This window comes from Euprymna scolopes, chromosome 22 (genome assembly GCF_053919585.1).
Source record: "Euprymna scolopes isolate OS-2025 chromosome 22, ASM5391958v1, whole genome shotgun sequence".
Lineage (NCBI taxonomy): Eukaryota > Metazoa > Mollusca > Cephalopoda > Sepiida > Sepiolidae > Euprymna > Euprymna scolopes.
In genome coordinates, this window is record NC_136503.1 from 47,862,077 (window position 1) to 47,879,382 (window position 17,306).

General features: G+C 31.2%; 1 protein-coding gene across 2 annotated transcripts in view; it reads right to left on the reverse strand.

Annotated features, from left to right (window-relative positions):
• LOC145243419 (small ribosomal subunit protein eS8-like) overlaps positions 1–17,306 on the reverse strand; it is a 52,501-nt gene that overhangs the window by 4,195 nt on the left and 31,000 nt on the right. Inside the window, exons 1-5 of one of the 2 annotated variants that reach the window (XM_080106283.1) lie at positions 17,000–17,067; positions 16,170–16,387; positions 12,415–12,521; positions 9,179–9,278; positions 334–509 (exon numbers count right to left, since the gene is read on the reverse strand). In XM_080106283.1, coding sequence (XP_079962409.1) covers positions 334–509; positions 9,179–9,278; positions 12,415–12,521; positions 16,170–16,173 — 387 coding nt within the window. In that variant the 5' untranslated portion in view covers positions 16,174–16,387; positions 17,000–17,067. Of the gene's footprint in view, positions 1–333; positions 510–9,178; positions 9,279–12,414; positions 12,522–16,169; positions 16,388–16,999; positions 17,068–17,306 lie in introns of those variants that run through there. The other variant, XM_080106282.1, reaches the window with a different exon arrangement.

Genomic DNA, 17,306 nt, shown 5'->3' on the forward strand with positions numbered 1-17,306 from the left:
GATAGAAATTGACAACATTTAATTTTTTCAGGCGAAAGATGGCTACAGGTTGATCATCATTTAACTTAACAACCAAACAAATTTAGAGATAACCCCTTCCTCAATCCAAATAGTTTGAAATATTAGTGACTAAACTTTTAGTAACAAGTAGTAACAGGCATAGTATTGAAAAAAGTATTTAAGATCAAAATAAAACCTAAAATCAGTTGCGAACCTAGCAACAAGATAAGGGCCATAGATTTTTAATACTAATTTCAAATGAAAATTAATAGCAAACCTAAAGTTTAATAATAACCAGTAATAGAAATACATTTTGCTTGTTAAGAAACTTACCAGTTTAACACCCTTCTTTCGCCCAAGAGGAAGAGCATAATGTGCCTCATACCATTGTCTGAAAGGTGTACCATCTATAGTGACAATGCAGCTTTTCACAAGAGTCTTCATACGAACCAATTCATTATTGCTGGCATTGTACACAACATCAATAATTCTGCTTTTGCGGGAAATACCTATAAAAATAAATACATAAAGGAACTAGCTTTAGCAATAGGACACATTTTTAGCATAAAAAAAACACCAAAATTTAGTTATGTGCATGAATCGATAAATCTTCATTCATTGCCTGCATCAGTTCTGGATAACAATCATCATTATGCATCTGTAGACCATCGTGATTGTTCATCATTTGCAGGAGTAACAAGTTCAAGAAAAAATTTTTTTTTTTTTTTTACTCTAGAAAATGCAAATCAATAAACTTGGCAAAACAGTTACAAGAAACCAAGTGAATCAAGAAATAAAAATTTTAATGAAGTGTATGCGTATGTTAGGGGGATGAAATACACTAGACTTACAGTCGTAAAAAAAAAAAAAAAAAAAAAAAAAAAAAAAAAAAAAAAAAATGAACACGCCAACCTATAATTAATTGCCTGCATCAGTTCTGGATAACAATCGTCATTAGGTTTCTGTAGACCATCGTGAATGTTCATCATTTGCAGGGATTGCGATTTGAAATAAAATACCAAAATAAGGTGCTTCTCCATTTTGTCATGTTGCATATCCAAAAATTAAAAAAAATAAGGCAGAAAATTATTAATGAAAGCCATTTTTCAAACAAAATCAGCAAAAGTCGAGTTTTGCTAAATGGGCTTTAATTTTCAGAGAATAATTAACTCCTTCAATTCACACTCATATCTTTTCTTTAAAGCATAGTTATTTTCTGCTAATTGTCTTCAAAAATTATTTTAATTAACAATTTTTAGATTGGTTTTACTTTAAATTCAATATTTCAATTTCGCTATTCTGATGAAGCGCCAAATAAGATTGTAATATTTATTCTTCTGTAATACACACACACAAGGTACCAACTTTTTATTGTAAATAGTTTTAAGTAAAAACTATATAAACAAAATCCATAACCAACAAGGAGACAAAATGGAGGGGGAATAAACTTTTTAAAATACATTGTGTAAATCGATAAGTTTTAAAACCCAGTTTTAAAGAGATTATGAAGTTTATTTTGGAATTGAAATCTTGCTGCAAATCTAGTTAACATGTACTTTAATGTATAAAAAGTGAGATTTTCACTATTTAAATGGACCTTATTAGCTTTATAAATAACACTTAAAAAAATGTATTTCTTAATGTCTGTTAGTTTCACTTTTTGGAATTACAAGTGAAATTTGTTCCTTTGTTAGGTGTAGCAAATTAAGACAAGTCCTGTACGAGAATGCCCTCCCCCCCTCACTTAAAAAAAAAAAAAAAAAAAAAAAAACTTTTTTCCAACAATTATCATAGATTACATCATATTAGCAGACTTTTTTTTTTTTAAATTTGATGACTTTACTTCTTTGCTAAAGTATCACAAAAGTAACAAAATTTTAGAACAATTTCAAGGACTTCAGTATCCACATCGTTAAAGGGTCTTGAGAAATTAAAGTTTGTGGCCATATTATGCATCATTCCCCCTAAAAACCTCTCATAAAATCGGTTGCCTCTGTCGACAGTTTTAGGCTGACATACAAACATACATTTAAACAGATAAGTGAGATTTATATTGTAGATGTCTAATAGTTATTGTTAAAATTTCATAAAATACCCTACATTCCAAACCCCCCTAGAAGCAATATTCTAAAATTCATAACCATTTTATTATAGTTTAGGGCAAATCCATGAAAACATAGTCGCCTGCATCAGTTCTGGATAACAATCGTCACCATGCATCTGTAGACCATCGTGATTGTTCATCATTTGCAGGAGTTACAAGTTTAGAAAGAACAAATGAAAAAAAAATGCTAGAAATTTATTTAAAATTTCACGATCAACTATTTGATACACACTTGATGATAAAAAAAAAAAAAAAATTTCATCTCCAAGGTGCTAATAAAGAAATTTGATTAAACTATTTATTATTATTAAAGTATCCTTAATGTTCTACAGTTTAATCAAATTTCTTTATTAGCACCTTGGAAATCCAAGATATATGAAGAGTTATTTGAAGCAAAAAGAAAAGCTATAAAACCCTTTAGTCTTCGAATGGAATCAATACTACAGGAATCAGAAATGCCTGTCGAAAATATCCAGGAACACATCCAGGGCTCTATGTACAAATTTATCTTCAGTTGACCTTTGACAACTAAATATTTACGTTTACTAGCCAAACCCACATGATTTTTAGAATATGACATCTTCGTTTTGTGACGAGCATGTACATTATTAGGTGTCAGAAACTGAAAAATATTGAATAATTTGATCCCCCTGTCTTTCCCAGCTTATAACTACTCGAAAAATGTAATTCAAGCCCTAATTTTTTTTTTTTTTTTTTTTTTTTTCAATTAAAAGGAGCAAGGACCAAGGTTTCATTCATAAAAAAAAAGTTTTAAACTTCGGACTTTACAGGTAAGTTTCTAAAAAACACTTTTGTTTTAAATTTGAATATATTATTTATTGATCTTTTATCTTCAATTTGTGATATATAAAACTTTGGTGATAAATTTATTAACTTTTTAATAGACATTTCAAAATGGGGGGGGTAAATTAAAAAAAATATATATATATTCGGTTTATTGGAAAGAACATAAAATTTCACATCCCTGAAAATATCGTAAAAATAGAATGAATAGAAAAATTGATAGATTTTTTTAAAGTTTAAAAAATTGAAAAATACTGAATTCGTAAAATTCAATTAATTTCATTACTTTTTTTTAAAAAATAAAATTTCTATTACTTTTTATACAACTTCAATAGTTTATTTTGGAAGTATAATCCATAAAGAAAATAAACAACCCACTTTTAAAAGAGAAATTACAAGTTTTTTTATATTTTATTCCCAGTTTCATGTTAGGGGTGTCAAAAAGTTCCTACAAAAATTCTGATACACCTAGTACATCAGAAAGATTTTTCTTTATATTTTTAAATAAGTGTAATTCTAAATATACAACAAATTTTATGTTGATACTTGAAGGTACATTGTTTTCTTCAGATGTTTTTTTTTTAAACAGACTTTGTTAATAAGATAGAGTATATTGTTCTATTAAACTTATTGTTTAAATAATTTAACTTTGTTTTTTTTTTTATAAAAAAAAAAAAAATAAAAAAAAATAAAATTGTTGTAAAGATATTTTTCACTTAGTGAGTTTTGGAAGATTGTCAGTGAAAGAATACAATCACCAAAAGATAAGCGTTTCATTATTTCTAGTCACCACTTTGAAAAAATCACTCAATGGAGAACCCCAACATTCTACCTGAAACTCCACCTACAAAAGTAATTCTAAATTTAAACGAATTCCCTAAAGTGAAAACCCACCATAACCCCTCCCCCCACAATATTCTTCTGAAATACCTTCACCATCTACAAATTTTTACTGACAGCTCCAAAGACCACAGTAGAGTGCATGTGCTGCCATTTTGAATAAACTCTAATAAAAAAAAAAAGTCCTCCCAGCAGAAAGTTCCATTTTTACTGCTGAAGTATGTGCCACCAACCTTGTTCAATATTTTAGAATTCGTGAAGTTTTTTCTTATGACAGAAATGTATGTATTTAGTTTTTGATTATGAAAATCTATATCCATTTTTCTGTTACCCACCCATTCAGTTTACTTAGGCATTGTTGGAGTTTGTGGTCAATGGTGCATATATTTTGATCTGCAATACACCAGGAGATCCATCTACATATAAGGATCCCGCAACGCCAGGGTCGAAACATTTCACTATGTTATTCATTTTAACTTTGAATATCATCACGAATAATTTGCTTCATTGAGGGACTTCCTCCTCCTGGCTCATGGTGTCAGAGAAAGTGGATCCAATGCAAACCCTAAATTTGCAGTCAAATAAGAATCCCTTTATAAATTGTGGGAGTCTGCCTTTTAAATCTTTTTTATTAGGAATCCACATTGTAAGTTGGAGATAAGGTTGTTGGATCCAAGATACCAATCTGTCATTTATTATTCTCTCCATTAACAGCTATTTAATGAGATTGATCTATAGTTTTGCGGGTTTAAATTGTCTTTTCCTTGTTTCGGCATTGCTAACATTATGGTTTGCTCCCATAAGTCCAGGAATTCACCTTCTGTCCATAATTTATTATAAGTTCTTAGTAATTTTGGTGATTCTATAGGGAGTTGTCGCATCTTTAAATTCAATTAATGTAAGAAGTCTATTGTAATCTAAGTTTTTCGATTTAAAATTTAGTTTGTGCTGTTAAGCATTTTGTTTAATTGTAATAAATTTTATGTTATGGTTTTGATTGTATGAATTTTGGGAAAAGGTTTCAGTAAGTTTGCTATTGGGAGTTATTTTTAAGAGGTTTAATCATTGTTTGATGTTTACCTGCATTTTTTTTTCAAATCATCTCTCATATTGCTCTCGGTTCAGAAGAGGAATTCAATTTGCTAACAGTTTTTCCAACTTTCTTTTTTAGCCGCTTTAATTACCCTATGAGCTTTAGCTCTGTTTAGCTTGTATTCAATCAGATTTTAAGTTGTCGGTTGTTTTTGGAATTTCTTTAAAGCCACTTTTTGCAATTTGACGGCTTCGACAGTCATCAAATCAGGTCTGTTGAGCATGCTGAGATTTTAGGGATGCATTCATTTACTATTTCGATTAGTGTTTCTGTCAAATATTCTACAAAGTCGTTTGTGTGATTTCAACCTATTCCTACATTTTTCTTTGAATATTTGCCAATTTGCCTGTTTCCATTGGGGAAATTTTTTTCACTGTTGGATTTTCTATCAATATTGGAAAATGATCGCTGCCACAAGTCTCGTCATACTTTCCTGTTAAAGCCCATATGTATTGATGGGTAACATAAGCTTAGGTCAATGCCCACGTGGTTTCCCCTAGTTGGGTTGAAGTGTGTAGGTGCACAATCATTAAAGAAGCATATATTTTTGTTGATAAACTCTTGTTTTGTCCTTTTATTAGCGTTTTTATAGGATGTTATGACTATTGAAGTCTCCTAATAAGTTAAAAGGTTTAGATAATTGATCAATCATTTTTATCCATGTCATCATTTGGTGGGATATACAGGAAAATACTGTCATTGTTTTATGTAGAGTGGCGTTAATGGCAATTGCTTAGATGTTGGTTATATTTATTTTGCTGTGGAGTATGTAACTTCTGACTAGAATTATCCGAGAAAAACACTTATTTGCAGAAAACTTTAAATGCGCTTTACTTTTCAGCACACTCGAAAACCCCTAACAAGTTTTTTAAGGTAGGTTTTGTGTTGGTCTACCAGACCACAATTACCCATTTTTCCCCCAGAAAAAATTTTTTTTTGATTTTCCCCCCTTTCCCAGAGTTACTTTGATTAAAAAATAAAATAAAGATCAACTCCTCATCATTATGTAATTTCATTACGTCCCTCAGTTTCTGTGCGTGACAATCAAATATATTCACCAAATTACATTACAACATTAAACATGCAGAAAAGTATGTTTGCAATATCGCGAAAATTAGTTTTTGTTTTTACAAGTCACCACTTATCAAGGCCCAGAGGCAACTCGAGGATAAGTGGTCAAGGGAAATACTTCAGTCATCTTTAGTAGTGGAAATTTGGTAAATTGAACTGCCTAAGGGAATGGCTTATCATGAATTTGCTCACATTGGACTTAAAGGCAATCATATTGTAGTCAGTTGGAAAGCAAAACAGATTTCCACAGGTGTGCAGTTCTACGCTTTGTTCATGGAATCTACATTATGATCATATAGGGTAGAATTAGCTGCAAAGACTGTCCAATGCTGACAAGATTACTTCAGGTCCATTGATGATGGTTGGGATAGAACACATGCTTCTATTCAGGACCCAATTTGTTATTTGCCAAAATTGGCGGAAACCAAGCCACTGCTCAGCTACTTTGGAGTTGACGGACGGAGCATACAACTCTTGCATTATTACTCTTTTACAGTGGTTGCTGGCAGTCCTAAAACAGACTTAGTCCCAGTACATCTATTATGTTGGAAGCAATGGAAATAATGATTTCTGTGCGCAATGGCAGCAGCACATTCTGGAGAACACCACGTTAGGTTTTTGCTGGAATTTTTTGGAGTGTATGAAGCGGTCTATACCTACAATTAACCATTCAGTTACATCTGATACTATGGAGGACACATTCTTTTTAAACATAGATTGAAGAGGTAGATCTGATATAAATGTATGAAAGCTATCCCAGTCAACCATAAAGTATCAATATACTGTACGATCGGAGAACTTGTTACATTTTGTTTTCATTTGTTTTCATCTTAATGGAGACAACCGAATGGTCTGAAGATTCAAGTGGAGACAGAATGGAAGACGAACAAGTGGAGAAATCGTGACAGAACCTCCTCTCATCTGTCTTGTTCAAGTGGGCTAACCATTCCACAGTGTGAACAGTGAAGTCTCCACAGATGTGAATAGTAGCCAAAGGATTAGCAGACAGGATGTGGTCAATTTTCTCAGATATGCTCTTAAATATACTAACTCTGCTGTTGTGGGGGCGATAGAGGGCAAATAAAAACGCAATAGTGTGAGCAAGTGCAATCCGAAAGCACATGTAGGGCAATTTAGGGTCTTCTCTGGAGATGTCCATACCTAGGTACGAGAAAAAATGGGCAGACAAAGATAAGGGGACTTAGTTTTGAAAGCCGATTTATCCTAATTTTTTTTATATGTTTCAGACTACTTTGAGTGTATTTGAAAGATTAAGGACTAAACTTATTTCAAAAAGGAAAAAAAAAAAGTTATGAAAATGTTTTCACAGCAAGCTACTCAATTCAGCTAAATTTTGAAGTTAAATAAATTCATTGTAAAAATCCTTTAAAAAGATAAATATTAGTCTTCTGGGCCTATTTTAAAAATACTTAGTAAAGTCCTAAGATATTGAATTAAAAAAAAAAAAAAAAAAAACCTTGTTTGTACAAAACAAATTAATTTGTCCCAAAACCGAGTGATTCTGCGGTTCGCAAAATGCAACAAACTAAACTTTTGTCAACACGGAATATACGAAAGCCCAAAATTCCAGGCAGTCGAAAGACTGAAAATATGATGTCATGTAATTAAAAGGGAGGAAGGGGTGTGATAGCCCCCACCTCAGATGTGCATCCATACATTCCTATTCTGAACGTTTGTATAAGTTTTCATTTTTTAATTTAATTATTTTTCTATCTTCCAGCTTTTAAATTTTTTTTAAAAAGTGTTCAGTATTATATAAAAAATGTTACGCCAAAAGTTTCATATTCTTGCAAGCAAGGAAATTAAAATCTTGCATACAAAAATTATGTAAAACCTGTAAAAAAAAAAAAAAAAAAAAAAATTTTTTTTTTGCAATTATAATTTTGTGAAAATAATTCAATGGTAATATCGGTAGTTCGAGAAATTCATTTTTCATAATGCTCCTGTAAAAATTATTTTATTTTTTACAAATTATGATGCTTTATTTATATCAAAAAAGCAAAAATAACTTCTTGCGTTTTTTTATTTACTACTGAAAACCATAACTTTAGTAAAGATATATTTTGTTTAAACAAAATGTTTCCACTAATATTTAAATAAAAATGATTAGTTCATTATATTCCAGTCATTATTTGATAAACACTTTGAAGGGTTTGTGAAATAGGTCGACAGACTTGGTTAGAGCAACCCAGAGAAGAAAACTAAAAGAAAAAGTGTAATATTTTTTGTAGACCATAAGGTAAAGCCGTAACAATTACCCACAAATATGGCATCGAGAAGTCCACCAGAAGCTACTGTATGGTCCAGAATCCATTCACCAAATGGCAATACAACAGCTCCAGTACTTTGCACCTGCTGATAGGACGACCTGCTTAGTGGTTAGTCTAAGGTTCAGGTCCCTGACTATCAAGCAGATAACATCAGCCCAGAAAAACATTTACCTCCAGCACCCTTACTAGTGACATGGTTTCAAGGATAGAAATAGAAACAGAAAAATTTCCGACATCTCAGGCTACTGCTAACACAAAATTCTGCTGACCTAGAATAGTTTTTCCTTCTCCCTTTGTCAGAAAAATCACTTGTTCCAAACGAAGACTGAGGAAGCTGCCGACAATGCATTATCTACTCTCCATTAAAAAAAAAAATAAAATAAATAAATACTGCGTCGGCCCCAATTTGAAATTCAGCCCCCCCCCCCCCCAACAAGTTTTTAATGGAAGGGTGTGTGTTGATCTACCCGGCTACATTTACCAGAAATTCCAAATTTTTTAAATTAAATTTATCGTTATTTTTATATTATAATCCCCCGACCCTCCAAATTTAATTTGTCGCCCCCAAAACTTGAAAAAAAAATGATAGGGGCAACAGGTCTCATTGAACACTAGGTGGCCAAGTGGCCGTTTATTTTACGTTAAATTTATATAAGTGATCCCCACTATAGTATTTTCAAAATTTATTGTATTAACTCTGTTTAAATATACTAGGCAAAAAAAAGAAAAAATGTGACGCATATGTATGCATTGTATGTTACCAAATGATGCATTATCTTTAGCAAGACATTGGGGGGGAAAAAAAAAAAAAAAAAATGCAAGAGAAAAGTAACTTCATTGAAAATACATGTGTTGAGAACATGAAGGTGATTTTACCGGGATGAAGTGGATCACTAAATTTACAGGCAAAGTCAGTTTTTGCTCAGAAGAAGAGAAAAAAAAAAGGGAGGGGGGAAGCAATTGCGGGCCACTTACTTTCTGACCCCCAGGAAAAGTTTCCAGTATCCAACCGGAGAGCACGGAACTTCTTGTTGCCACCTCGTGTCCTGACAGTATGAACTCTACGAGATCCCAACTATTAAAAAAAAAAAAAATTAAAAAAATAAGCATTCAAGTTTATAACATTTGTGGGGAAAAAATAGGTTCTTTCATCTATACTTCTATAAATTTGGATTTTGTGTGTGTATATTTTTACAATTTTGCCCACCAAACTCCTCCATCAGTTCTTGGTCTATAGACATGAAACTTTATATTTGGAGTTTTAGCTAGTGCAAAAGTGTGAAAATTTAAAAAAAAAAAAAAAAAAAATTTGCCAGGTGATGGTCGAACAACTGCATTACAAATATGCATGCATGATGTAATAGCTATTGGTTCATGTTTTACTTTTTAGCTTTGCAGTAAACATTTTTATAGTACAGTCATTAACGTTAATGGAAAAAGTAAATAATCAGCTAAACGTTTTGGTTACAATTTTCGGTGGTGGCACATATATACTATATATTGGCTCCAATATAAGAAATCTGCATTAATCAAAATATCATATTTAAGCGGATTATACAGCCAGGCAATGCTGGGTGTCCTGTTAGTATAGAAACAAAATTAAATAAAAAATCATATCATGGAACATAGTGTCCAGAATAAGGTCACAATTTTTAACACATAAAAGCATAATAATTGGGACCCTAATGTAAAAAATGTCTCCATTAAATGACCTGTAAAATGTTAAATATCGAATGCATATAAAAATTATGTGAAACATCATTTATAATTTAAAAAAAAACAAAAAACAAATAGAAATATTTTTTTGCAATTAATTTATTTTTTGTGAAAATATTAAATAATTAATGCTTAATTCAATGATAGTATCGGTAGTTTAAAAAATTAATTTTTATTGAGTTATATCGAATACAGATTTTAGGGGATTTTTTGTTTCTGAAAACAAATTTTTCTTTAGTTACAATTTACAATGCTGTTTTCATAAAATAAGCAAAAATTTATTCACTTTTTTTTTTTTTTTGGTTACTACTGAAAACACTTTAGTAAAGGTATTTTTGTTCAAACAAAATACATTTCCACTAAGATTTAAATAAAAACAAGTCTCGTGTCCCCCCCCCCTCTGGTGCTGCATGTGAGATGATGCCACAAAAAAGTGAAGAAATCATGAATGTGGGAAGTGTGAAGAGCAAACATTGCCTTCAGATTTTTGCCAAGTTTCAGAAAAATCTTATGGATGGGGCAAAAGTCATTTTTTGCAGCATTTGTGACCCCTTTTTGAGCTTCAGGGAACGCCAAATCCCAGTGAAAAATGGACAAATGGTGCAGTTTCACGCCTTAAGACATGTATATTTGAATTCAGCACCATGGAAAACCACTATATAGATCAAGTTTGAGTAATATGAAAAAAAAGAGCTCCAAAAAGCAGTTTTTTAAGCCTTAGAGGGATGCAAATAAGAATTTTGCCAGGGTCACCCATACTAAATTTATATTAGAAAAATGGCCTCTACATTTCGGCCAAGTTTCAGGAAAATCTAATGGATGGATCAAACACTTTGATTCAAACACTATGGGGAAAAAAGCGTCATTTTTTACCTCTTTTGAGACCCTGAGATGCCGAATCCCAGTGTAAATGGATAACGGTGCAGTTTCAGGCCTTAACACATGCATACTTGAGTTGACCACCATGAAAACCAACTATATAGTCAAACATATCAATTTTTTGTTGAGAAATATGAAAAAAAGAACCACAAAAAGGGGCATTTAAGCACTGGAAGTCACTGGGGATGCAAACCAGTGTTTTGCCAGGGTCACCCATACTGGATTTATATTAAGAACAATGGGCTCCACATTTTGGCTAAGTTTCAGAAAAACCTAATGGATGGAGCAAAAGTTATGGATCAAAACGCGTCATTTTGGGCCATTTTGACCTCTTGAGCCCCTAGGGATGCTACGGGGATTTTCGTAAAAAAATCTTTATACTGTGCTGTGCACATCTATTTAATGAAATAGAATCGTGGCAAAATTTCAGGAAAAACTAATGGATGGTTATCTGGCAATCGTCCGGAATAACAGACGCCATTGAAAACAGGTCCCTCTTAGATAAATGGGGGGGGGGGGGGAGATAATGGGGCCATCATATCTCGTGATCATTATTTGATAAACACTGCAAATTTCATTAAAATTGTTTAATTTCCTGATTTTTGGTGAATTTTTAAGTAAGGGTCAAAATGTTTATACATTTTGAGCAAAGACCATTTATTTTGCATGTACCTAGCATTTAATTTTTTGTTTGAGATACTCTTTAACATTGTTTCCTTAAATAGGAAAAGGATACTATGTGGTTGTTTTCGGCTCTTAAAGAGCAGTTCAGAGTTAAACAGTATTTTATTTGTTTTTCTTTTTTTCTTATTTTGGGGATGGGGGGTTATCTCGCTCCATTTTCTGTGGATAATTTTTAAAATAAAATACGGTGATTGTGCAGTATAGTTAAGTTACTATTCTATCCAATTGAAAGGAGACAATGTAAATATAAATATTAACAATTTTAGATCAAAATGAAAACGTTTTTAAACTTAAAAACAAAAAAAAAAAAAAATTATCTGAGTAACGATTTTTTTTTTACGGTTTTCTTGATAATCTATTATACAATTGCCTTACATTTGTCAAAAATCTTACTTTAAGTTTAGCCAATAGAGCATGTGTGACGATTGTATTACTATTGAAGTTGTCAAAAGAAATATAACAAATGTTAACTCGATAATTTTTTAGTGTTTTTTATTTAATGTGTAGCATGTTTATTCAGCTCGATAAAGTGTTTACCGATGTATTGGAAAACTACAAATGGTGCCAAACTCTGAACATGGTAAATTTGGGAAAAGGAGTTAAAACTATACAAAATAAAAAGCACCGAATATGTCAGCCTATGTCACGGTAACATTGAGCTAGTTTCTAACTAGATTTTGTATAGTTTTTAATTTTTAACTCATTTCGAGTTAAAAATTAAAAACGTAACTTATCTTGCCTTTGATAACATGTTATATTTGTTTTGACAACTTCTTCGAATCTATGAACCAGAGACTAGGAGCTACTACCACCAAAACATCTTTGGCATTATACTCATTTTGTTTCAATAAAATCGATCATGATCTTTAAATACGTGGGTAAGAAACACAAATATTGAACAAGCAAAGCCTTAAAATAAAAAAAATAAATACTTTAGTCATAGCAGCTGGTCTGCCAAGCTCAAAATTCCGCTTTTTGCGGATTTGAACCTGACGACCTCCTGTTGCCTTTCTCTTATGCCAATTCGCACGTGAAATACCTGCGGACAAAAAGGAAAAGAAATTCGTAAGTATTCTTTTATTATAAAAATAAGTATTCAAAGTTCAACCAAAGTATAAACTATTCAATTTGCTCTAATTATTCTCGCTTATGAAGGCTTGCCTTGCTTAGAAAAAAACACTAAAAGTTTAATTCTCAAAATTCAACCAATGTTGATAGAAAAATATTTACAAATTTACAATGTTTACATTTTGTTTTATAACAATGACTAAAAATTCATTTTCAGATTCCATTTGTCAATTCCAGTAAATAGTAATAAAATTCAAATTTTTGAAAAAGGTTTAGCAACAACCATATTTGTCATTTAGACCAGCTTTTAAAATATTTTGATTAAAAAAAAAATAAAATAAAATAAAAATAAAAATATTCTGACAATAGCACGGTACCTATTCGTACCAGTATTTTTTTTTATTCAATTCTTTTCAAGTCTGCATAAAATTTAACATGGATTGTTTATTTCAAACATTTAAAAAGAGGCTTATATAACATTTCAAAAATAACTTTACAAGTTCACCAAATTTCATTTTAAAACATTAACATCTAACATCTTTTAAAAGGAACTGTGTAATGTTTTGAATTTTACGAATTCAAAAAGCACAAATTGTTAATTTCAAATGCTAAAAAATAAAGTATATTGAAGATTATATATAGGGCATTTTTAAAAGACAAAAAGAAAAAAGATGTAAGAATACAAATTTTGATGCTTATGTATTTTTGGTACCGCGCTATTTAAGTTTTTCCAGGTTAAATTAAAGTTTCACGATTGTTTTTATTATTAAGTTGTACGGTGGAAACACAGGATAGTTACAAAAAACACCCTTCCCATGTTAAAAATGGCTTTCCAAAAGTACCCAAATATTTACCAAGGGTAGGATATAATAGACATCTTTGTTTGAAGAGTGGACACTTGTTTTTAACTAAATTAAACTTGGTAAAACAACTTAGTATAATCTTGTTTATAAAGAAAAGACGGGAAATATTTTAATTGCCCCTTATATACCATAATCAGATCCTTTAATTTTTGGTTGAAACTGACACCAAGCCTAGGCTTGTTTATTCGAAAAAGTTGTATAATAAAAAAAAAAAAAAAAAAAAAATTAAAATAAAATAAATGTTATCAAAGGCAAGATAAATTACTTTTCTACGTAACTGGATATGTTTTTATTTAATGTAAAATGTTTATTCAGCTCAAAAAAAGAACAGAAAAGTGTTTACCGATGTATTGGAAAATTTTAAATGGCGCCCGCCCAGATCTCTTTGACACGGTAAGTTTGGGAAAAGGAGTTAAAAACAAAAAAACATGCAAACTACTGTTAAAACCCCACCGAATATGTCACGGTAACATATCGAGAGTTTCTAACCGTATTTTGTCTAGTTTATTTTTTTTTATTTATGACTCCTTTTCTCAAACTTACCATGTCAAAGAGAGAGTCTCAGAGTCGGTCGCCATTTTAAATTTTTGGGTTTGTATTACTGTACACAGATTCGAAAAAGTTGTCAAAAAACAAATATATGTTATCAAAAGCAAGATAAGTTACTTTTCTACCAAACTGGATATATTTTTCGTGTGTTTATTCAATGTAACATGTTTATTCAGCTCGAAAAACAGTGTTTACCGATGTATTGGAAAACTCAAGATGGCGTCTGATTCTCTCTTTAACACGGTAAATTTGGGTAAAGGTATTATAAATAAAAACCCAGATAAAATACTGTTAAAAACTCGCTCAATATATGTTACCGTGACATAGGTTGACATATATTCGGCGGGTTTTTAATAGTATTTTGTCTAGTTTATTATTTATAATACCTTTTCCCAAACTTACCATCTTAAAGAGAGTGTCGGGCGCCATTTTGAATTTTCCATACATCGGTAAACACTATGTTTTTCGAGCTGAATAAATGTTACATGGAATAAAAACACGAAAAATATATCCAGTTTGGTAGAAAAGTAACTTATCTTGCCTTTGATAACATTTGTTATATATTTGTTTTTTGACACCTTTTTCGAATCTATGTGTACATTAATACAAACCCAAATTTTTCAATACACTTTTTCGAGCTGAACAAATATGTTACATTAAATAACATTAAGAACATATCCAGTTACGTAGATAAGTAACTTATCTTACCTTTGATTTTTTTTTTTTTGACAACTTTTTCGAATCTATGTGTACAGTAATACAAACCTGAATTTTCATGAGATTCTTAAGTGGTCCTCCTCAGTTGCATGCATTTCCGGTTGAGAAAAACGAGGAAATATTCTCAGTATATATAGAGGGGTGGCGGGCTTGTATTACTATATACAGGTAAGAATATATATTAAAAAAAAAAAAGTGTTCCTGTTTACTTTTCCTCCCCACGAGGGCAGAGTTAGACACCAGGGTCGTTTTGTAATGTGGCGAAAAGGAACAAAAATAAAAATTGTCTTAGTCGTGAAGGACTTACTTCTCCATTGAGAAAAAAATTGAAGCGCAGTATCGGATACTACACTTTGATCTTGACCTGAAGGCCAAATAGGGGTTACCTATCTGGAAAAGTTTTTATTTAATGTAAAGTCACCGTAACATTTATTTGTACCATCATTTTGATTAATTTATTTTTAAGTGATCGAGTCTATAAAGACATCGTGGTCATCTTTTGTTCTCCGGCAGGGTTCAACATTACTCGTTTTTCGAACATTTTACATTAAATAAAAACACTAAAAACTTATCCAGTTATGTAAAAAAGTAACTTATCTTGCCTTTGATACTTTTGAAAAACTTTTCCGAATCTATATAGAAAAATACCCCCCTCCCCCAAAAAAAAAACAAAAAAACGTTACTTAGTTGTTAATTAGCTTCATTTACGACACATAATGGAACAGTGTTCTTTTTATAGCATTCCACGTGGATTCATACTTGTATTTAAAATGACTCGCTTTTCTGATAGTTATTCAATGTTTGTTAAACGTTAGCACGATTGGGTAGGGGGTCATAATCACTAACTTTACTCGTAAATCTAAAATTTCAAAACCAATAACTTGATTTCATTCATTTTGCATGTGCTCGTAGAACACGGTCACAAGTCAAAATTAAAATGGCGGCTGCATTATGTTAGTCATTCGAAGATTCAGAAACTATTAAACCGCAGAGATATCAGCAATTTCACTATCAACATTTTTTTTTTTCAGTCGAAAGATGGCATTGAAAAAGTCATCACATATCTCCACTCAACAGATTAAAAATATAACCAAATTAAAGCATTGTAAGCCTTGGCCATGTAGAAGAAATATCGGAGAAATATGGTATAAACAATATGCGAGACGAACATGTACAATTTTAAAAAAAACAAAAATAAAGACGTGTCGATTCTTAAATAAAATAAATATTTTTTATGTTAATAGATTTTTGTCTTTCGGTGAACTTTTAACTAGCTTACAATGTCTGCCGCTGCATGGCCTCACATTGTCATGGAGCAAACAAAGTTTAATCAAAATTATTCGCTAACTTTAACTAAAAATATTGAGGAAAAAACTGCACAAAGTTAATCACGAAACATTAAACATTCTAAATATGAAAAGAAACAGAACAAAAAACATTTGAAAATAACAAGATGGAAAGAAATTAAAGAGCGGATAAAACTCACGTACCCATGATGGCTGATATGGGATGAAAAAGAGAGCGATAACGTTTAAATCTCGTATGAACGTGACTTCCGGTGTGATTTCAAATTGGATAGCACCACCACTTCTTACTCTCGGTGGCCGTGCCGTGGTTATAGTCTCCTTACGTCACTTCCGCTTTTCCTATTATCATTGTTTTTAAATATTTATTCGCTTAACTGCTTCGATTCTCGGCCAAATCATTCCTTAAAAAAAAAAAAAAAATGTGATTATACTTTTTTTTTAGGAAAACAATTATTTAACGTAAAATGATCTCTTATCTCCGGATCCTTCATATGATATGTTTTTTTTAAAGCAGTTAATGAATTCTTAATACTAACTCTAAAAATTGTGTATAAGCGATAAAAAAGTATTTTCTTATACTTTTAGATTATTACATGATAAACAGAAATCTATTGGAGTTAATATCTATTTTGTATTATGCATGAAATCTAAAAAAAAAAAAAAAATGCCAATTCGTATTAACAACTCGTTATTCTAAGGGAGATAACTCTATTTTACTAAAATTGTAAAAAGAAAAAGAAAAATTTTTTCAACTACATGTAACAAGGTTTTATAACAAAAAAGGCGGAACTGAAAGAGCTTGGCCCCTCTAATTTTATTTTATTTTTGTCTTTTTTTTTTTTTTTTTTGGTAAATGTTACCTTACGCTACAACAGAACACTCTAGTGTCTAACTCTGCCCCGTGTGGAGGCATTGTAAATAGGTACACCAGAACACTAATTTGGTTTTTTAGAGTTATTCGAGGCCGCTGCCGCTGACAACAAATCTGATAATCAAACCCGTCGCAAATTTACCGTTTGCATGGTATGAACCCCTGGACCCTGGGACTATTTCACGTCATTTCAACGCCTTCAGTACTATTTTCTTATATGATGCAGTCGTGTGCACACATGCATAATGAAGTGACTTATCACATAGCGAAGAGATTTTTAGAAGACATTTGAAATAAAGTTTTAAAAACAAAATGTGGTTCATTTTTATGTGTGTGTTACGTAGTTTTTAATGCTTTTTAATTGTTTAGGGGGTGTTACAAGTATAGAACTTTTGTAGATTTTTTTTTTTTTTTTTTCGAATTTAAATTTCGTCACCCAACATTTACAA